Source organism: Centruroides sculpturatus, unplaced genomic scaffold, assembly GCF_000671375.1.
Source record: "Centruroides sculpturatus isolate CEXI.00-Female unplaced genomic scaffold, Cexi_2.0 scaffold1169, whole genome shotgun sequence".
NCBI classification, from domain to species: Eukaryota; Metazoa; Arthropoda; class Arachnida; order Scorpiones; family Buthidae; genus Centruroides; species Centruroides sculpturatus.
The window spans coordinates 241,605-265,415 of NW_019385538.1; the positions used below are offsets into that span (position 1 = coordinate 241,605).

General features: G+C 32.2%; 1 protein-coding gene across 1 annotated transcript in view; it reads left to right on the plus strand.

The window, feature by feature from the left end:
• Positions 1-22,825, plus strand: part of LOC111639937 (multidrug resistance-associated protein 4-like) — a 61,656-nt gene extending 38,831 nt beyond the window's left edge. The window contains exons 9-19 of the mRNA XM_023385901.1: positions 4,487-4,566; positions 5,047-5,197; positions 8,022-8,121; positions 8,168-8,409; positions 8,481-8,581; positions 9,852-10,049; positions 10,125-10,280; positions 14,872-14,961; positions 15,070-15,242; positions 22,042-22,147; positions 22,213-22,825. Coding sequence (XP_023241669.1) covers positions 4,487-4,566; positions 5,047-5,197; positions 8,022-8,121; positions 8,168-8,409; positions 8,481-8,581; positions 9,852-10,049; positions 10,125-10,280; positions 14,872-14,961; positions 15,070-15,242; positions 22,042-22,147; positions 22,213-22,389 — 1,574 coding nt within the window. The 3' untranslated portion in view covers positions 22,390-22,825. The remainder of the gene's footprint in view (positions 1-4,486; positions 4,567-5,046; positions 5,198-8,021; positions 8,122-8,167; positions 8,410-8,480; positions 8,582-9,851; positions 10,050-10,124; positions 10,281-14,871; positions 14,962-15,069; positions 15,243-22,041; positions 22,148-22,212) is intronic.
• The last annotated feature ends 986 nt before the right edge of the window (positions 22,826-23,811 follow it).

Here is a 23,811-nt window from a genome sequence, read left to right on the forward strand (position 1 = left end):
TCTTCTTCTTCTGGTTCCATATTCATTTTTGAATGTAGGACTAGTATTATAACAATCTCAATTGTGCTTCACGTGTTAGTTCTTCTGCTTTCTTATTATTCCATTCACATATATTACCCAACCCACTTTTCCTTCTCCTTCCTGGGCTTTTCTTTCCACAGATTTTTCCCTCTAAAATATTTCTCAAAATTTCATATTTACTTCCTCGGATGATGTGGCCAAAATACCCAGTCTTTCTACTTTTAACTGTACTTAAAACTTCTTTTTCTTTCCTCATTCTTTGCAAAACTTCATCATTTGTTATTCTATCTGTCCAAGATATCTTTAAAATTCTTCTATATAACCACATTTCGAATGCTTCAAGTTTGTTTAACATATTTTTATTTAAGGTCTACGTTTCTACTCCATAAAACAAAACTGACATCACATAGCACCTTAACATTCTAATTTTGATATCCATTTAAAAATCGTCCATCTCATACACCTAATTCTCAGACACGTAGACAACAACATTAGAATATTCAATGTTTTCAATGGGTCCCGGATCATCGTGGGTTCTTGGCAAAGAAACCGCTTACCAGCTTGTCAAACAAGCTACAGTTTTCAGTCACTAGTACTTTCAGTTACGTTTCTTCCTGATACATCAACAATCATGTCAAAAAGCAAATCTTCTTTCTCTTGCAAGACAGCTGGGACCATGACACCACTGATAGGCTCAACTACACTTTCATCCTAAGGTTGCCAACACCGTGACTTTTCACCACTTTTAATCTAGTTACAGTTTCACTCAGCTACTTACGGAACACAGCAGCTTTAAGCAATACTTGCATATGTGAGAACCAAGGGAGTATGACTACTTCGTATTTCCGTGATCGGCTTTCAAGTCGGAGGGACTTGCCCACTTGTCAGAGATGGCTTAAAGTTTCTTTAGTTTATCCCGAGGTAACGGGATTAAAATTTTGCGGGTCAAGTGGAGGAGGGAGGAGTGCCGTCGGTAATGTTACAGGCGATATACGAGTAAAAGAGGACACCAATTTAACACAGAAATAACGATTTATTAGTTCCTATATATACGATACAATAACTATTATCGAGGAAATGTTCTGAGTCCGTAAAACGCAAATTGCCAAGAGAGAGTTCACAAAAATTAGTTCCATACCTCTTTATGGGTTTAGATATTCTAGAGAATAAAACATAGAGCACAAACGTAGGGCACAAACTATAGTTAAATCCTCGGGAGCGACTCCCCGGAGGGGGAGAAAAGCGGCTTTTATCGTTTCCCGGTGAAAAAACTGTCATGTCACTAATTAGTTGTAGGGTAAAAGGTGTGCGGGGAGATCAAAGTTGTCCCCAGAACCCAAATAAAATGACGAAATCGTATGTTAACTATCAACTTTTAAGTTCGTAGTGTGTGAATATTGTCGAGATGGGCGAATTTTTACTTTGAGAAAAAAAGGGTGAGGTGGAAATTTCTTTTTCTATCTGGTTTCCTCTATTTTCTAGGAGAATTTAATAAAAACCAATTAAGTTTTTAGGTAAAACGGGACATTAATCAGAAAAAATCGGTAAAATTCCGGATTTCACATATAAATATAACCTTGGGGACAATCCAGAAATGTGATTGTGGTATTCAAAAAAGCCAAACATCATTTCACTTAGTTTTTCACTGAAATAGGTACAATCACATTAGGGATAGCTATTCTTGAAAGGTACAACTGACTTTGCAACCCGCACAAACTCATTCACACACATTACAAAGTTCTATCATCTACTGGCATTCATATCTCTTAGTGGGGCTATTGAGAGTACTCACTTTGGCACGAATGGCTATTAGTATTATTTTGCTTTGTTTCAACTGTCAATTTATAGCTGCCTTTCAACTTTGTATTTTAATTCTTATTTTCTGTTTTTTTTTTAGTCTAAATTTGGTTAGTCCTAGTTGTAGGTTAGATTAGGGACTCTTAGCTTGGTTTCCGGTTAGGTTATGATAGGTGAGTTTAAATTAGATTAGGGTTTGTTAGCTTTAGTCGTTGGGTTAAGTTTGTTCTAAGTTATGGTAAGTTAGTTTAGTTAGTAAGTACCTTAACGTTTAAAAAAATAAAAACAAAATAAGTAAATAAATAAATAAAAATGTTGGGCTTTTGGTCGTTTGTGTCTGTTGGTATGTTAGTCTGGTATAGTTTGTTGTTGTGTTTGTTTTGTTTTCGTGCTGGCTGTATAGCTGTGATAATCTGGAGGGACTCTGAAATTGAGTTAGTTCATTTTCACCCTAAACAAATTTAAATAAATAATTTACTTTAATTTTTGCTTAAAATGTTTAAAAATGATAAAAATTAGGAATAAAAATAATATAACCTAAAAAGGTTACAAAACTTCAACATCCTGAAAAACTGCTCTGTCACGCAACTTTTAACAAGAAATGAGAATGTTTTGCGCTCTTCCTCCACATTTTCTAACTTAGAATTTTGCACACCACCTGGTCAAATGACACAACATCTCTACGAATTGTTGTTGTGAAATAATCGGTAATAAAAGGGCAGATTTTCAGATACTCGAGGCAGTTCATCCCAGATAGAACATGCCATAAGGAACAGGCAGTTTATTGCCATATAGAGAATGTTTTTGATATGTCCACTGTGCCTGTTCCCAGCCTCTCCTGCCTGAAGCCTGATATCCCCCGAGATTAACAACAATGAACATCGAGGTAAAAGTTTGTAAGTTCTCTTTCTGAAATGCTCTGATACTAGTCTTAAGTTAGACTTATGTTTTACAACTATGTTTTGTTATTATTTTATTTGTCCTTGTTGTGTTGGTGTTCAGTGATTAAAGTGTTCATTTTATATTATATGACATTCTTAGTCGAGTATTTATTTCTTATGCACAACCCCACACAGAATCTTACCACTCCGGTTCTGTAAGAATAAGCCATCCAGTGACAAAGTGAGCAGATCTAACAGATCTGACGATTAGAGGGCCTTGACCCTCGTCCGTATTCTCACATAGCTGTTACAATTCGGGCTCGAGTTCAGCATTATTTGTATTCAGTAGATGGAAGTTTTCCTACTAACAGGCATTTGCCACTGACTTCTACACTTAGCTATTCGTGGCAGCACTCAATTGTTGGTGTTTTCTACACTCGGGTTTTTTTAGACTCTTCGGGAGAATATGGTCTTGCAGCCTAGAAGCTGCACGCGAACATTAAACATAGAGAGTACTGTAGCCATACGTACGCTGTTTAGAAAGATCCTACTTTTCTCTACTATCTATCTCTTCTTCCTCCTTCTTCCCCTTTCCTTTCCCTTATTTTCTTTTCCACATGCTAAACACTTTGTGTACCGCCGATGTTTTTCTTGTAGTTATGTATGTATGAATGCCACTTTTGTTGGATTATAGAAAGTTACGATTTCTAGTTTTTATTTACTTTAATTTTCTAAGAAAAAATTAATCTTTTTGAGTTATTACTTTTTTGGCTGTTATATATAACAGTAAAAAACGATGGTGATCGTTCAAAAAATGACCTGCCAACATTTAATCCTTTTGGCTTAGAACACCTTGAAACGTCGAGAAATGCAAAAACATTCGGGGTAATTTCTGAATGTACAGTACAAGGTATGAATGTTAGTGCGTGTGCGCGTGTGCATATAGGTGTATTGGAATGGAAGCAAGATTTTTTCACTGTCTGTTAAACTTTAATTAACTAAGTTGTGTATTTTGTTGAAATATTTTGAACTTTTGCACGGAATTTTGCGTATTAGGAAATCGATGCTATTAAATATTGGTGGTTAAATTTCGAGAAAAGTATATGGAAAGAGATAATAGGGGTCGTGTGTATCTGCAGTAGGGTCAGACTTAATGTTGATTATACTTGTTATTATCATTTAAAATTTTCTATAAAACTCATTTCTACCCTTTAATTTCAGCTTCATAACATTTTATAATAGTTTATAATATAAAATATTTTTAAAAAATATGATAACAGATAACGCCATAAAAATTATCAATGTTACCAAAAAGTTCAACGACAAGTTGCTGGTTTATTTAGTTATATTTAATTATTATATTATATTATAGTTGGAAACTACAGAATTCATCATTTCTTGTCAGCGAGTTACACATTGAAGTGATTTCTGTATTATCAATTTCAATTAATAATACATAAGTAATTTTTAGACGTAGAAGTTTATGTATACATACTTCAAAAGAGTGCATTATATTCCATCTGTTTTAAACAAAATCAATTTATAAAACTATAATTAGGAGTATTTGTATTTACAAATTTATAAACCTCACTTCCGTAATGTTAAAATCATATTTTCCATAAAATGTATCCTGTAAAATGTTTAAAATATAATAATCCCGGAAAACTACATTTTTATAGCCACACTGCGTGGTATTTCTATTAACAATAACAATCATATTCGAATAAATGTTTTTTACATAAATATTTAATTTAATTAATATTTTTGATATTAATTATATTTTTTAGGGAAAATTTTAATTCGGTTTTCCAAAGATGTTAAGTCCATGGATGAGTTGTTACCTTTCTTTACTTTCCTACTGATAAGAGTAAGTTAATTTTAAATATATCGATTTACGTAAAATAAATTATAAAAAGTAATGAACATTTAACACGAACAGCCATTTGCAAAGGCATTTTTTGCGAATTACACACGGGTAAAACACCCGTGTGTAATTCGCACGTTAAATAAATGTAACACGCTAAAAGTAAAATTAGCACTGTAATCTAACTTTTAACATAAACACCACCGAGTTAATGTATTTATGCCAGCTACGACCAAGTCTATGTGTCGTTTTCTTCTTTCTTGAATCTTCTTATTTGCCGGATCGAATCCGAACGAGTTTGAGCCCGGGTCCTCCTGAGAGATAGGTTGCCACCTTGACCGCTCGGTCATCCGGCCGCCAACTGTATGTATTATTAACTAAGAGATGACACTTTTAAAGGAAGTGTAAAAAATAGATTACTTATAAAATTTAATTTTTAACACGGCGAATTACTTATTAGCAATTTATATTCTTTAATTTTAGGGATGTTTTCTTATTGCCGGCATGTGTGTTCTTCAAGCGATACTCTGTCCTTATCTATTTATATTGATTGCTGTGCTTTTAGTAATATTCTGTGCTTTGTGGACCATCTTTAGTCGAGTGTTGAAAAGTGTAAAACATTTGGAAGGAAAATGTGAGTATTTCGAATATAAAAATGTTTATTGAATTTAACTTAATTTAATGCAGAATTTTGGCCATTAATTTGTGAACAGGATCGGACACTCGGTAAATAATCTAAGATGCAAAGTTATAATGCAAAAGAATCAAATCGTTTATTTTATTTTATAAGCTATACAATTTTTTAAAAATCATGTGATAAAAGGTGTATTAATTCTGTACACAAGAAACAGGTTATATCCAACGTTTTATTTTTCTTATTGCTAACTGCCAGACAATCACTTACAATATCAAAGGAAATAGGTTGAATTACAATTACAGATTGAAATTGTTTATAAAAAATTATACAGAATAATTGAAGAAATTGTAATTCATAATCTGTTTACTTGCTTGAAGTCAATTTTAAAATATTAGTTAATTTGAATATTGTATATTATTAAAAATTTTTACGTATTCCTACACATTATCAACGACAAGGCATGTAACAGTAAATTATCTTTGATTTAGATAAACAGATATAATATATTTACAGGAAACGTTATAACAAGTTACAGGCATTTCTGCGAGTTCAGATGTAATAACCTCTTAGAAAAATCTGCAGAAAAATTTAATTTTCCAAAAGACGAACAATTTTCATGTATACTACAAATATTCTGTTACAAGGAAATTCGAAATTAAATCGCTTTTTAAGGAAGAACGATTTAACTAATTAAGCATATAGGAAATTTATTGTAATGCTTAAATCTTTTTAAAACCTTTATATTGAACATTGAACACAAATTCACTTTAGTATTTTTACAAACATTTGATTCTAACAAAGAAAATGAAACTATACAAGTAGTATATTACAGCATTGTAGCGAGAAATTGTTTTGTAAACTGAATATATACGGAAATGAGAATTTTTCCGTTATAAGTGAGAATTTAAAAATATTATGGGAAAATAATAGGTTGTTCAAAAGTGGGAAGTAAACAAGATGTCTCCTAATAAGCGAGAGAGGATAATACTTAGAAAACCGTCAGCTTTATATTATATAATGCGTGTTTTATGAATTAACGAACATGAGCTATTCGTTGTTGCATTTATGAATTTCCTCATCTCTAAAAACAGAAGGGAAATTATCTCAAATGCTATTGAGCATAGAACGGCATTTCCGATTATAATGTACTACAGCAAGTCGAAATTACTGCAGTCTACACTTTTTTTCAATAAAAACGATTAAGACAGCCCACAAAATACTTCGCAAAATTTGACCGGTCGAGGTACTTCTCAGAATGAGATACAGAGATACAGAAAACAAAATTTGGGATGGTAATTTGTACACAGGAGTCAACTACGTCACATATTGGTCCCTTTTTATCTGCAAGAAAGTTTTAGGAAAATGTTTACTACTTTTTTCTTGCTTTAGTTTGAAATAGCAACCTAAAGCAAACTACATCATTTAAGTGCAGGATTGGCCCACTTGTTTTTCTCATGAGCTAAAATAGAAATTTAGGTATATTCTGTGGCCACAAACGTATTATATATAAATATATTCTTTTAAAAACTTTAAAATTTTAGTATCAAATTTTAATAGCAATTATATATAATTACATATGATACCGTATTGTTGACAGTAATAAAAGAAATTATAATTACACAAAATAAAAATGAGTTTAATGCTATTTTTGACATTCTTTCGTTTATAATATTGTTTATATCTGCTTTTTGGTACTTGTGTTAATTCTAATAATGTTAGTTAAAGGGAAATTAATCGACCTATTTCTTTCGGCAATTTTGATGTTTTTCATAAACGAAAAGAATTGTTCACAACAGTATGTACTATCCCAGGTGCATAACAGGTGTTTAGATAAATTGAAAATATCATGAAATTTATTGTAAGAATATACTTGTTTATAAAATTTAAGAAAAGAATGTTTTCTATGATAAGTTTTCAAAGAAAGATTTCTTGCGTTTAAGTTCAACGAGTTATACTTGGTGTCTGGTTGATGCTTCACGTAATTACATAAAAATGAATTAGGTTACTAAATAATTTTAAATTCAGTTTTTATTTTTGAAGTAAAAAAAATATATCTGCTTGTTATCTGTTTTAAGAGAACTTCGAATAATTTACTGTATTTTTTAAAGCATGCAGGAACTTCTTTTCTTTTTGATAAACTCTGAAAATACACAATTTCACATGGCAATTTTATCATGGAAAATAATATGGCAGATAACATGTTTCAATAACGAAATATTTTTCTGGCGAAAAATTATTGAATTTACTCTTGTCTTGACCAATACGCCATAACCAAATTCTGTGTTATAAAAAATATAAATTTAAAGTTGATGAAATAATTTTGAATATTATTGGCAGTTGAAAATATTTAAATTATTACTTTAGCAAAAGTAATACATAGATGGACCGACGTCTCTATTACATACCTGTAATTATAAAAAATGCCAAAGTGAAAATGTCTAATTTATTCTTTAGAGATATAAAGAATAAATTAGCCTTTTCCACTTTGGCATTCGGCCTAGCGTCAAGTCACTAAAAATGGCTGACCCTTTCTGAAAGGAGGAATTGTGTCTTTTTTATTCGCCTGATGAAAGGTATCCGTTTTTTATTACTGACAACATCACTTTATTTCAAACATTTTTGAAACTGAAACAATCAAAATGACAGAAAACGCCGGCAATATTTTCGGTTGGTCAGGTATGTACTATGACACCAATTTTTTATTATAACATCACCTGAACATAGTAAATATGTTTAGGTGCCTTCTTAAATGTAATAATTCGCTTCTATAATGCAAACCTTGTAAAATACTTGAATTATATATACAAATTTCTTTTGACAGTGAGAAGTCCAGTATTTTCACATCTGAGTGTATCTCTTTACGGACTGACGACAATTAGAGCATTTAAAGCTGAAAGCAAATTTAAATCCATGTTTAATTAGTATCAGGATANTTGTAAAATACTTGAATTATATATACAAATTTCTTTTGACAGTGAGAAGTCCAGTATTTTCACATCTGAGTGTATCTCTTTACGGACTGACGACAATTAGAGCATTTAAAGCTGAAAGCAAATTTAAATCCATGTTTAATTCGTATCAGGATAAGCATACTTCAACGTTGTTTATTCACTTGTGTTTACTTCGATGGCTTTTCGTATACTGTCAAATAATTTCTTTCATAAATTTAATTATTACTGTTATTATTTTCATTGTTTTAAATAATTCAGGTGAGTGAATATATTTTAATGTCTGAAATCTATAATATAAATATTTTTAAAATTAATATTTGCTGATTTAGGTGACGCAGGAGGCAAAATTGGACTTGCATTAAATTACGGAATAATAATAACTACGAATATTCAATACTTTATTACATTAGCATCTGAAACGGACTTTCAGGTATTGCATATCGAACCAACCCGATAATTAATCCAAATATCAAACGAACAGCCAATTGCTTTATCGGACCATATCCAATAGTTTCGACCAAGGTAAACTTCTTGGAAAGGAAAGGAAAATACTAGGTAAAAAGAATACATATAAAATAAAGTCCAATAAGTGAATTCGGGTGTTCGTTTCATAATTCTGGTGTTATTTGTTTAAAAAGCTAGTAATTGTTTAATAATTAATTGTTATGTTTAGCACTATTGTATGTATATTACTAGAAGACACCAGTTTTTTTCGCTTTAATTTTTGCCTATTCATAGTTACTTTTGAACAGAAATAAACAGCAAGTTTTCTTTTAAAAAACTCGATTATCGTAAAAGTTTGTCAAAATTATTTTTAAAACATGTAAAACGGAAAGGCTATTTTCGGGAAAAGACTATGTCTCGGAGATTAAGGGCTCGACTGCGCTCCTTTTTCTAAGGAAAACAGAAAATGAGCAATGCCAACATCGGTACTCGGGGTCCTTGCGTAGATTACAGTTGGCTTTGTTGCCGCCGTGGTTACGACTAGTTGCGTTGTCACGGGCAAGTTTTTGGCTACGAAAAGCTGGAAAATATTTGTACCCGAATTGTCCCAATGTTTTCGCCATCCTGCGAAACGACCAGAGCGAGAGAATACATTCGTAACTTGTTTCACACGTTTGTGAAAATTTGATTTCGCAACGTTCGCATTTTGAAATTATCACGAGCAACGTATACGCAAATCTCGCACTTTTGTCTGTTTGTAGAAACAATGTCGCCATTTTGTATTTTATTTTGACCCGCTTCTCGGTCCCTGACTATCTACAAGTCTGTTTTTTTATGTGCGCATGATTTGGGCACCAAACACTCTGTAAAAAATATAAACTTCTGACCTATATTCCTTCACACCTCTAACGTATCCAGCCGTTGACAGCAGCGCGATTTTATAGACAAGACATAGTCTCGTCCACAATGGCGAAATATCTATATTTTACCATTTTTAAGAAACAACCAATTTTTAGCTGCTCAAAAAATTACTGCTCGAAATTCATCCAAGATGACATCAAATTGAAACTTTAACATACACAACAAAAACTAAGATGTTTACCACCCCACTTCGAATAAAAATATTCCAATCATTAGTGTCATTGAGGTTCCGCATGCAATATAATCTCTATATAATATATAATCTTAGATAATATAACTTGTTACCTCAACAAGTTTCATAGTCTGTTTTACTTTATAAAACGAAAATTTTTCAGATGAACTCGGTAAAGCGCATTCTGAAATATAGCAAATTGAAATCGGAAGCTTCATACGAAAGTTTGCCCGAAAAACGACCACCTTCGGACTGGCCCCAAACAGGAGTATTTCATTTCGATAATGTTTCTTTACAATACTCCGAGGATAAAAACATCGTTTTAAAGAATTTGACTTTTCGTATTGGCTCTGGAGAAAAGGTAAAACGTCTACAAATCAGAAGAGCATTGTAAGTAATTATTGTGTAAAATGGTTTTCTTATTTATTAATTACAGATAGGAATTGTCGGGAGAACAGGAGCTGGAAAGAGTTCAATAATTGCTTCGTTATTTCGCATGACGGAGCCAACGGGAACAATCACCATCGATGGAATCGACACTAAGGAAATCGGTCTTCGAGATCTACGTAGTAAAATATCTATCATTCCTCAAGTAAATAAACACTAATTCAGTCAACATAATTCGTGGTTTATAATTTTCATATTTTTTATGTAAAAATGTTTTTTTTTCTTTCATTCGTAAAATTTTAATTTTTAAAATATATTCCTTGTCGATGTACTTCATCTGTATGGTTAAACTCTGTAGGTGTCAACTGTGAGATAAGCCGTGGGTCAGGGGTTTATCTCCTACTGACCACTTAATCGGCACAGGCTGGTTAAACCCGATCTCGGAGTCTGTTGGATGGCTAGGAGGGCAAATCGAGTGGCGAGGGAGGTGAGCAAGTCGGCAGGCGTCCTTAATTGACAGGAGACAGGTTTAAAACTAAACAAGCATTTATTATATAACTAACTAAGCATACAAAAAGGTTACAATAGAATGGCTACATCTACGAATAAATGCGGATAACGTAAGTCGCTACTGACGCGTTTACAATCTATCCTTTCTCTGGTTCAAAATAATTACCTCCAAGTACTATATGTGGCGACAACAGTTCTTTATGCCAGGGTTGGGCTTGGTCGATGTCTTCTGCCGATGCGGGATACGTGAAATCACTATAACCCAATATAACCTCCGTGAGCGAACTCTCGAGCTTCCGGTGGTCTCCCTTTTTATATCATTGTCGCGATAGAGCTGACACGTCATCGACTCTTGTTGACGATGACGGTGCATTTTTCACACATAAGTGTAAACTTTCTCAGCTAGTCGTTATACAATCGGTGAAATCAGATTAGTACAAATTCTTCGGGTTTTCCGAAGATAATTAACAGAAAATTTAGATTTTTAAGAAGCCCGATAAAATCCGCGAGCTCACACAACCTACTATTGCATAAACCAGAGATCAAATCAGAACAAAGTAAAGTACACAAAAATATTTCATGGGGTCTGTTCCAGATATTTGGAGTCTTCTCCCTTTCCGTGTACCTCGCTGTTGTGGACCCCACAGAACTTAACAGTGGTGTAACGTAGGGGGCGAAGAGTCTGCGGCGGTCAGCAACACTGCGCCTGACCACCGTCCCCAACCGGCGTGACGTCAGAGGTCGAGGTTAACACTTTTTGATTCGACGTGTTCAAGTTCGGACGTTCATCTCGTGCTCTCAGACCCTTGTCTACATGATCGGCGTTGTTCTGTACATAGAGTCGTAATTATCGGGAATAAACTAGTGATAACGACATTCGGACCTTTCTTTCAATCCTAGAATATATAACTTGACGCCACGACGATCCCGTTCGCGGATGCGATCGGATTGAGTGATTTAACTGACTTCGACTATTTAGAGCAGTGGTTCCCAACCTTTTTTCATTAGCGTACCCCGTGACACGTCATATCTCTAGATTGTACCCCTCATTTTAGAAATTTAGCGAGTACCCGTATTGTTAATTTTACATATTGTAACTTTAAATTAAAGAGAAAAAAGTAAATGAAAAAATGTATAATAAAGTTGTGGTTGTTGCAATAAACATATTTTATCTATTAATTTTTTAATACTATTAGTTTGTGATACATAATATATTATTTTTTCTGCCATAATAACTAACTTTTTTCTGTACCCCTGAACAACCTATCGCGTACCCCTAGGGGTACGCGTACCACAGGTTGCGAATCGCTAATTTAGAGGAACCATTAACGGTCCCCTCAAGTCCTATGCTACGCCACTCTTAAGTTAAGCTTCTCCCGCCCCGGGCGGCACTTTGCTAGAGTCGACAAAACCCTATTGTTGAATTAAAATTAAGAAGTCTTTGTACTCTGGAGGAATGATTCAAAAATCAATGAGTTTATTGGTAAGGTGAATAATAACAATGACAAGCTTAAGTTGAAGAGTGAACAGAAATGTGTAAGCCAGATTTACACGAAATTTTTTCATCAAAAATTTCTGTTTTCAAATTTAAATTAATTTAAATCCCAGCGAAAAAGAAATTTTTAATTTAATTACCGGAGTATGATCACATCTCTTTCTCCGGAGTGACTTCTTTTCTCAAGAGACTCATAGAATGTGTCACTAGGAATTAACTTCAATTATTCATCGTTGATTCAAAATGGCTAAAAAGAAGGCATCGAAACCAAAGGGGCGACCCCCAATATAACAGGATTAAATCGAGGACAAGAAGGTCGTTGGAAGTCCGAGAGTTCATCGACCCAGTTTTGTTCCCAAGAAAGTGTAATATAACTGTGCTCTATCGCCGATCCCTTTGACCGTCGCTTCTGTCGAATGTTGCCGTTCACCGATCATTCGAACTTCTCGATTCAAGAACCTGACAAGCCGACATAACGTACACGAATTTCATCAACAATCTACTATCTAATTATCGACCCATAAATCAGTTATTAAAATATTTAGCATCACATGTAATAATGTAAGCTCCTCGGCTAGGAACTCCATATTTACTAGTAAAAAGTCCAATAGATTATGTTACGCTATATCACTTTTATCCAGTATTTATTAGTTTTATCTACTAGAGTTCATCTATTTTGCCGCTGTATATAAAAGTTAAACGAAATGTCATTGTAAACATATGTTTAAATAGATTACATAAATAAACGGGTATTATTTTTCGTTATAATTAAGTTGGAGTTTGCACTTTTCTCTGCCTCATTGTCTGTCTCCATCACGGACCCCTTGTGTCTTTATGCGTGACTGCTGGCGCAAAACCGAAACTGCAGCCAACTGGTTTCTCTGTCTGCCTATATAAGACACAGTGGTGTCAGTTCTGACATAGGTATCACCAGTCTGGGCCTACCTTCTGGTCACAGAAAGGTTTCTCAAGGGTACATTTTTTTATAAATAAATATTGAATTCAAAGAAGGGCATTTGATCACTAGTGTGTACGTCAACAGGCGCATAGACCGCTTTAATCCTATCACACTCAAATGGTCCGATTACCGATATCTTTACCTTTCGAGCTCTCATAAGAAAGGCCTTTCTGTATTATAGTAGTGTAGTTGATACACGGAAGGAGATAAACAGAATATTGCAAGTAGCCAGGAGTCTAGGATACAGAGCAGATACGATAACAGGATTAATTAAAAAGTACAAAATGGTCACAATAAATATTCCATGCGGCAATATTGATGAAATCACAAAGTTCACGTATGATAGAAGTACGAAAGCCATCGTGAAATAAATTTCAAACCGTAAAAAGTGCGAAATGATTTTGAAAACAGCTCCGAACTTTTATAAGGTATTAAGGAATGACTAGGATAGCATTAGTAAAGTAGGAAAGCAGGAGTGTACGTGATTCCTTACGCAAAGAAGGAATTAGGAATCAAGCAGAACTATATTCGTGTTACTAAAAAAAATTTGGAAATCAGGTTGAAAAAGCACAAATATAGTGTCAATAAGGAATCGAATGCCACTGTATTATTTCAGATGGTGCAGGCTGAAGGCTTCATAGTGAAATGGAAGGAAGCAGATATCGTTAAGACCGTAAACTTTCGAGTTTAGCGAAGAGCGCAGAAAAGATTAATAAAGGCAAGCTCTAGCTTGCCCTTATAAATTTTTTCTGCGTATTCATACATGTATATATATATATGTGTGTGTGTGTGTACATGTATATATATATACATGTATGAATATATACAGAATTTTATATAGTCTAATTTTAAAACGGTTATTTTTTCTCTCGATAACCTGAGGATGTCCTATCCAATAGGCCGAAAACGTTAGTTACGTTTAAAAAACTTTTTTTGTCATCTTTAGGTATAGTTGTGTAGTATATTATTTGCTAAGTGATTGCTGAGTGAATTTCGTTAATTGTTACCTATTTGAATTTCTATATAAAATGTGATTTTGAGATTAACAGTTTTACATATTTCTTCACAAGAATCTACATAAAATTTCATATTGTTTATTTATAGAAAACGTGTGAATGAATAAATTTACTTTTTATAAAAAAAACCATGTAATTTTAATGAAAATCAATCATACACTAACAGCAATTATTCTTTAAAATTACTATTTGTCTATTAATATCACTTATAATACTGATTTCACTTACGGATGAAATCGAAAAGATTGGCTCAAAAGAATAAAGTTTCTCTATTTGCGGTAACGATAATAAAGTTATATTTAAATGAAGTAAGAGAATTAATTAATTAATTATATCCGATAAATTTATCTGTGTCGTCGTCAGAATTCTAACAATTACAACTGAAAAGTGTATAAATCTGTCTCTATAAAAATTAGCCGATAGTTTGAATTGTCTGATTACTTAATGATGCCAGATGATCATGTTTCTCGATGATTCCTTACTTTTTATAATCTGACAATATTCTGATTCCGAATTAATGACATTTCGTAATTAATTAAAAATCAAAACATGAAAATCATATTAATTCGTTAATTTCTTAGCAGTCGATTTGAATCGTTGGAAGTTCAAACTTATATAAAATGCTTTAATACAAGTACTGAAAAAAGATAATGGCAGCATCGCTTATGCATTAATGATAAAGGCATTGTGCGTATTCTATAAACATTGAAATGATATATTTTTAATATCTAGCTTTTTTGTAATTGTAACGCATATTATTTAATATGTAATTAAAATTATTATAAAAGAAAGAGATTAACACGGCATATTTTTTCAGGATCCGATGTTGTTTACCGGTCCTCTTCGAAGAAACATCGATCCCTTCAATGAATATTCGGAAGAAACTCTGTGGAAAGTCATGGAAGAGGTTAGAATTAAACAAACATTTCAATTTGGTCCCTGATTTTTTTTCTAATTCCTTTAACTATTAAACTTAATTAACTTGTATTTACTTTCAAAAACATCTGAATTACAGGTACAGTTAAAAGAAGTTATTAGTAAATTACCTGGAGGATTGGATACGCACTTAACGGAAGGAGGGAGAAATTTCAGCGTGGGAGAAAGACAATTAATTTGTCTGGCCAGAACCATTCTTCGCCACAATAAAATTCTCGTCATGGACGAAGCAACGTCCAATATCGATAAAAGGTTTGAACACTTGAAATAGAAAATATTATCTAATTTCAGTTATAAATTACGTTAAAATAACAGTTATAAATTACTGGTTAAAAAGGTTTTATATGTAATAGTTTATTTACTCACTCCTGTAGTTTAAGAAGAACACTGACATAATATAAATTAAGTTTGTTTTTAGTTTTGTGTTGCGTAGACAATGATTATAACTTTTTGCAAACTTTTAGATATTTGTGTCTTTGTGTTTTGGTTAGTGATCTTTTCAATTATTAGTGGAGTCAAGTTAAAACGAAAACATAACTGAAACAAAATTCTACGTTTGAGTTCTGTTTCTGAGTTTATGTTTTCAGGTAATGTGGAGTCCAGGCTTAAGACTATTCATATTCAGAATGATTACATAAATGTTATGTCAATAATCAGATAGACGATATGCAGTGTGGTGCCCTGGGAATCTGGAATGAAATTCTGAGCAACACTGAAAAATATATTATGCACGATAATGTCAAAATATGTTCAACCTCATTTGGATTTGGCCCTAAATCAGCATGAATGTAAAGGTTTTTTATATTTATAGGTCAAAAAGAACCAGGCATTAAGAAATCCAGGTTTATAATTTAAGTAACTTATTACACTTAGTTTTAAATGCAAAATTATTCATTTTTTAAAAAGTTTTATTCAAGAAGAAAAATACTCGCGTCCTTATATGTAACTACTAGACTTTAACAGAAAAAAATAATAGTAATAACTTAGAAATGTAAAGACGTTTTCCTGACATGACAAATTCAATTGTATGTGTTAATTATCCTTTGTCTACATACTTCCAGTTAAGAATGGTATAAGCTTTTATGACAGTTATTCATGATTATATATATAAAATTTGTATAGCACAATTATTTTTATTTCTTACTTTTTGACACTGTATTCACTGGAAACTTTCGTTGTAAGTCAATAGTTAAAAGTCACTAAATTTAAAATGGAATTTCAATGAAGAAACAAGTAATGTCGTGTGGTTGTCGCACTTCCTACACTGATGTAGACAGAAATTAATTAGGTTGTTACAGTTTGAAAGCCAAATACTAATATAGCTTGTTACAGTGTGACACTTTCCACTCAAACACCTGCATGCCACTTGCTATCCGTCAGAGTAATACTATAGCACAGCGGTCGCCAAATTGATGGTAGTTTTCTGGGAGATTTGAAATTGTCAGTTTAGTGGTCAGTTCACAAACTACTTAATTGAACACAAAATTTCTTTATTTTAAAATTATTACTTTTTTATGAATAATATTTACTTTATTAATTTAAAATTTTGTTTTTCTAACAGTCGGCACTACGTGTAAAGCCAGTAAGTCGGACGTAGGTAAAAGTTAATTGATATATAGAAAATAAATTAATATTTTGGGGTTATGTAGGACACTAGATAGGAGACATCGAAAAACTCGAGACTATGTTTATTGGTGTAATTAGCCTGGGCGAGCAGTTTTAGCACTAATACGTCACAGATGATAGAGTATAAGTAATTTATTGTTGAGGAAGGAAAAAAATATGATGAAAAATACAGATAAAAAAACGTTGTAATAAAGAAATTTAATTAAACGAAACGAAACTAAAGTAAATAAATAAAGTTAAGTAAATCAAAAATTAAGAAATAAAAAAATAATAAAATAAAATCAGTTCTTATTCAAGTGGGAAAGTCTTAAAAAAATTGGAGTAGCTCGTTAAAAGCAGCCGCCTTTGAGATTTTGTCCAATGTGGACTGAAGGAACTGTGACTGAAGCATAACGTCGGTGAGATAATTGACATGACAAAAAAACATATTTAAAATAGTTAAATAAATGTTGAAAATATTCGATAGGATGAGAAGAAATTCAGCATAATTGCTGATATGTTGACGAAAGGAAATGGAATATCCGTTAAATCGATATAAGCTAGGGCATTCAGACATAGCAAAGGCAATTTAAGAGCTAGGTAACTGATACTATCTAGTAGTATGAGACACGTAAATCTGTTTGTTTTTTTTTTTCTTAGAACTCACATATCTTTTCCGTAGTTCAACTAATATTGATCAATCTCTGTGTAACAGACACTTGCGAAGTACAGGTTTGCAGTATATTTAGACAGTAGACTGTCATATATTTAGCTGCTCTCAATAAGCGTAATCAGTGTTTCTGAAATTGATTGCTATCTGTCTCTTCTTAAACAACTCTGCCAATGTAACTTATCTATCAGGAAAGCCTTCGAGAATTCTATTACCTGATTAACAGTGCTACGCGAAAGGTTGGTTTCGTTGATAGAATCGATAATTATTAACACTGATATAATTATACGGTATGTAAGGAAACTGTACTAACGATCCGGTATAAAATATTATTTGAAATATGCTGTTAGGAAGTCTCTCAGCTATTATTTGGAGACAATAATTACAGGAAGAGAAGTCTTTTTTTATTCAATAATGCAATAATTTGACATAAATACTTGTATAAAGACAATACTCATGGAAAATAAAGAATGTACTACTTTATAGGGCAGCCGTTATTTATTACAAAGGCAAGAGAATGCTTTTTTTTCATGTAATCAACGTTGTTACGGTTATCGCAGTTATATTTTTACAGTCCAAAAGAACTTATATCTAATGATTAGACTTATATTTGTAATGCTCTCATCTTTCTATGCCGCACGTACAGGAATCTCCAATAAACTTTTTACAGAATTATGAGTAAATACAGTAGAGTCCCGAAAACTCGGCTTAATGTGGACCGAAGGGTGGCCGAGTTTGTGAAAATGCCGGGATATCGAAAATGGAGTTAAAAACAATAAGTAAGAGTGTTTCCTCGGAAAATACTGTACTGTACTTGTAGGTATAATTTGCTTGAGAATACAACAGAGAATAAAGTGCCCAAATACCCTTAAACAAAAGTAAAGTACGTACTTTATGAAGGCATAGAGCCTTTACTACAAGAAACTGAAAGTTAATGAATACACAGTGTATATTAATTTACTTGATAAGACAGATTTCAGAAAAATGCTTTATGAGGCATAAATTTGTCTATAATGAATATTAACTAGCGGATTTTTCGTCCTGTTAAGGTGTGGCCGAGTTATCTGGACTGCCGGGTTATCGAAAAAGAATATTTTAAAAAATTACTTCTACAGACACTTTCAATTTCTACTTAGAAATAGATAAATTTATTTATTATAAAGGAGACAAACAAAAATTTATTTGAAAAACACAAATATTTGTTTTATTAGGGTCTCTAATTAATAAAAAAAACAACGAAACACCATTTTAAAGTGCATTTTTATTCAACTAATATATTTATAAATAATATGTACCAAAATGTAGCCAACGCACCACGTGATATTTTTTATGCCAAACTAAAAACAGGGTAGACAAATTTGTCGCAAAGTAGCCAAATTTTTCAAAGCTGAAAAAAATATTAAATAAAGCTAGAGTTCGGATTCAAAGGATTATAGACCCAAATTCGGGGGAAAGGAGAGAAAGCTCAAAAAATAAAGAAGTAAGAAAGGTTAAATAGACCTTCTGTTATGCCTATATTGATCTTTAATTTTTCAACCTTTCTCACTTCGTTTTATCGTTTGGCTTTTCTCTCCTTTATCGAATTAGGGCAATAATCCTTTGAGTCACGACTTCAGCTTAATTTAATATTCCTTCCTCATTCACACATTCCGAGTATTTCAAAATATTTCCTTTCTATCAGTGGCGTAGCGTTGGTGTCATCCGCCCGGGGNAATATTTTAAAAAATTACTTCTACAGACACTTTCAATTTCTACTTAGAAATAGATAAATTTATTTATTATAAAGGAGACAAACAAAAATTTATTTGAAAAACACAAATATTTGTTTTATTTGGGTCTCTAATTAATAAAAAAAACAACGAAACACCATTTTAAAGTGCATTTTTATTCAACTAATATATTTATAAATAATATGTACCAAAATGTAGCCAACGCACCACGTGATATTTTTTATGCCAAACTAAAAACAGGGTAGACAAATTTGTCGCAAAGTAGCCAAATTTTTCAAAGCTGAAAAAAATATTAAATAAAGCTAGAGTTCGGATTCAAAGGATTATAGACCCAAATTCGGGGGAAAGGAGAGAAAGCTCAAAAAATAAAGAAGTAAGAAAGGTTAAATAGACCTTCTGTTATGCCTATATTGATCTTTAATTTTTCAACCTTTCTCACTTCGTTTTATCGTTTGGCTTTTCTCTCCTTTATCGAATTAGGGATATAATCCTTTGAGTCACGACTTCAGCTTAATTTAATATTCCTTCCTCATTCACACATTCCGAGTATTTCAAAATATTTCCTTTCTATCAGTGGCGTAGCGTTGGTGTCAGCCGCCCGGGGCAAAGGAAAATTTCGCCGCCCCCTTATTTAGGTATTTCAATTTAAATGTCTAAAATTCAGTTTCGTCACGGAATAAGTAATGAGAAATTCCGTGCTCATTTCAATCGGTCCGAATCGTAGGTGCGACAAAAATATGAAATGAAATGGTTTAAATTTTTACAAGATATTATTATTATTTATTGTGAAATTTTGCCGCCCCCTAAAAGTGCCGCCCGAGACAGACCGCCCCCGCCGCCCCACTACCCTACGCCACTGCTTTCTATTAAAACATAAAATATGTATAAATGTTTACGGCTTTGCAAAACTTTCTTTTGGGTTTATGCTATTGAAATAAATAAACAATTAAAAAATTTGCCGGTATTTTTACACGTGTATTGGGCCGCGGGTTGGACCTGATTTAAAAATATAGAAATACAAAAACATATCTATGTATTATTATAGTCAATAAAATGTACTTGTTTATATATTTGGTACAGGTTTTTTAATGTAGAAATTTGTCTACCTTATGGTTCATGACTTTTGAATTTTAGAATTAAATTTTGCATTTTGTTTTAAATATATATTTAAAATCTATACTTCAATATGTAAATTAACTGTTAAATAATTTTTTTAAAAGTTTGAGGGGCCCAGTAAAAAAAAAGTTTAATTGGGCCTCGCACCTATTGCATCCGGCCCTGGTCACTAATTTTCTAATCTCTTAATTATTTAACTACTTTTTAAGTAGAAATAAGTCGAAACCAGTTACTTTGTTTTCGAATATTTGTAGTCTTGGGAAAGAAGTGGAGAGAGAAATTTTTATGACAACAAGTACATAAATCGTAAATTTAAGAAATGTAAATTCTAGGGCATTTTTAGTACCTTCTGCGTCTCATTCATTAAATTTAGTTGTTAATGATGCTGTCAAAGTAACAGTTAATTTTTCAACATTGTACAAGAATTGTACGTGTTTTTTACGAATTTCTTTATTGATGGAACATACTAATTCGTAATATCACTACTTTAAAATTGAAATCCGTAAGTAATATAAGACGGCACAGCAGAATAAAAGTGTCAAATATTTTAATGTAACGAAATTTATAATATATGAAAATAATCTCGCAATATGTATTTATATTTCAGACAATACAAGGGAAGGAAGCACCGCTTCCAAAAACGTCACGCCACTGCTAATAAACATTGCATCTGGTTGTGGATTCGCGATTCCTCAACCATTTGACCTTTATAATTCAAAGTCCTTCCTAAAGGCAATGTGTTTAGAAAAATCTCCCATTTGTTACGAACGATTAATTCAGTTAATCAAATAGCTTATACGACAATAGTAGAAACTCTCGTGAATTAGCATGTACAGTAATGGCGGCAGCGCGAACTAATGACATCTAGCGGTTCGAGGAGGACACTAACACCGCAGAATATGTAAAGTCTAACAAAACTTGCCATGGATAATACAGTTATTACATATGTGAAATATTTAACATTTTTTGTTTTCAGAAAACTTTTAGATGAATCGTTATTTTTTGTCACATACACTTTAATAAGGACTTTGAACTATTTATCTGCCAATAATTTAACACAATTGTCACAAACACCTTTAATATTTACATTCGTTAAGAAATAATTAATTAACTCACTTTTTAATTGAATATGGGCTCTGTAACAAACATCTATTGAAATAATGATGATATTTCTGAAGTTAATTCTTTTCCGTAAAATGGTCGAAACACACAACATAATTTGTATTTAAGTATTCTTGCCCTTTCGTTTTCAAAATCTTGTCTGAATTGCATCTTTTGCTTTTAATAACACACTGTGTGCATCTGAAAATTAATATGAACACATATGTTCAATAATAACAATATTTTAAAAGGGAAATGCCGATATAAATTAAAACAATCTAATTGCTTATTAATTTACTTACATTTGTTTGTTTTTAGGGAATCTGTAAAACGACTTGGCATCACTTTATATTTTATAATTAACGCAGCTATACATACCGCAAATAGCCCCTCTTCTGGCCATTCTAATTATTGTGAGATAAAAAATGTTCAAAACATTATATTAATATCCAAAAACGTCTTCTTATACACCCTGTACAAATGGAGTGTAGTGTAGTTATTACCTCGAACCACTAGATGGCGGGAAAAAGATTGTCGCCTGTTTTCAGCAGAAGTTTCCACTATTGTCGTAATAAACAATTTAGTTTAACTCAGAAAGTTTTGTATTTTGTGAGATATTGTTTATCGAAAAAAAATCCTTATTAACATTTATTATAATTGAAACACGGAAAATGAAAAACACGGGTATGATAATTGTTGTGAGTTTTTATGAAACGTTGTAGATATTGATGTTTTGAAGTCAATTTTACTATTTTCATACATCTTTTGTGTTTTATACTGATATTAATATTTTCAATTATGAGGTATATTTTGTTTATTTTTTATTAAGGACCGATTCCTGTCTACAGAAAATAATTCGAGAAAGATTTAAATCTTGTACTGTGTTGACAATAGCCCACAGATTAAACACAATCATCGATTCGGATAGAGTGCTGGTAAGATACCTTTTTTAATAATATAAAAATAAATGCTTTCTTAATTACATATTTTCAAATTTTAGGTACTAGATACAGGAAAACTACAAGAATTTGACTCGCCGTATGCATTACTGAAGAACGTAAATGGTATATTTTATAACTTGGTAAAGAAGACGGGAGTAACTTCAATGAATGAATTATACAAAATTGCCAAAGAGAAATATTACGCTAAAGAAAGGGTCGAACAAACAAAACTATAAAACAGTGGATTGTCTTTAATGTATATCCATCTTTTATAGATACGGTGTTGTGTGTTTTTTAACTCTGTTTTTAGAAATATTAATTTAAGTTCTTAAACATTAAGTTAGTATTTCCGCACATCATGTTAAACATAAAATTAATAATATGTAAACATTTGTGAGTTAAACTGTGATAAACATTACTGACAGTAATCAGAAAGTATAGGAGATAATATTTTAGCTATATTTACAATGGTTAATTTAAGAAATGAAGTGACTTTTCAAGTATTAAAGAAAAGTAAATGACTTTAATTTAAATAATTTAATAGAAGTTTTGTTTATGAATTCTTTCAGGAAATCTTAATTGAAAATTTAATTCCAATACTAAATATGTATTCCAGCAAAAATTTGCATTACGGTATTAAATAAAAATAAAATTAGCATAAATTTTTCAGAATTCGTTTGCTCTTGAATTATTTTTGTTCCAGTTTCTAACAGTCAATCGATCTATGTAATTTAAATCAAAAATATGAACTTAAATTATCTATTTCGTTTAATATTTCGGGATGAAGTATAGTAGACCCCCTATAACACGAGTTCCTATAGTTCGTTTTTTATATGACGGCGAAAAAATTGCGACGGTATCTGTACAAACATGGTAAAAAACTGCTATAATTCGGTAAAACGTTATCGGGCATCCGAATTACTTACAGCCGTCCAGCGCCACGCTACGGCGAGTTTAAACGAGTAAGTTGAGTTTACTATCGTCTATACAGTATGTAAATTAGGTACCGTAAGACTAATACAGCACTAATTTTATACATTTCTTGTAAAAGAAACATTTCTTATTCAACGGCCATAAAAATTATTTATATTAATTAAAGATGACTCCAAAATTCAACAAAGTTTTCGCAGAAAAATAACTTATCAGAAATCGCGTCCGCCGTTCGGTGCGCTGCTCCGCGACGAAAACAAGCTTAAGCAATGGCGACACTCTCGTACACCATCGGTAAGCAATCCTACAATTTTTTGTTTATAGCATAGTTTATACGGATTATTCCCAAAAATATACGTGTTTTGGAAATGTTGAGTCGAATTAGTCTAGGAATCGATTAATTTTATGGAAGAAAACCTTTCAAACAGCTGTAGTCCGTAAAGTGTATACGTGGCAGGATGTGATTGGCTCATGTATTTAAGGATTCCTACAACGCGTAATTCGTATAACGTGGAACGTATCTACGGCGTTATAGGGGGGTCGACTGTAATGATCAAGGAAAAAAATTTAATACGGTAGCTTGTATGTAAGGGACATCGATATTAAATTTTGGTGGTTAAACGACAACGAGGTGCAAAGATAGAAGGAACTTGTGTCGTGTTTCGAGTGGGGTCAAATTTAATCATAATCTGTTTTGCTTAATAGCATTTTCGAGTTTTGATAAAAAC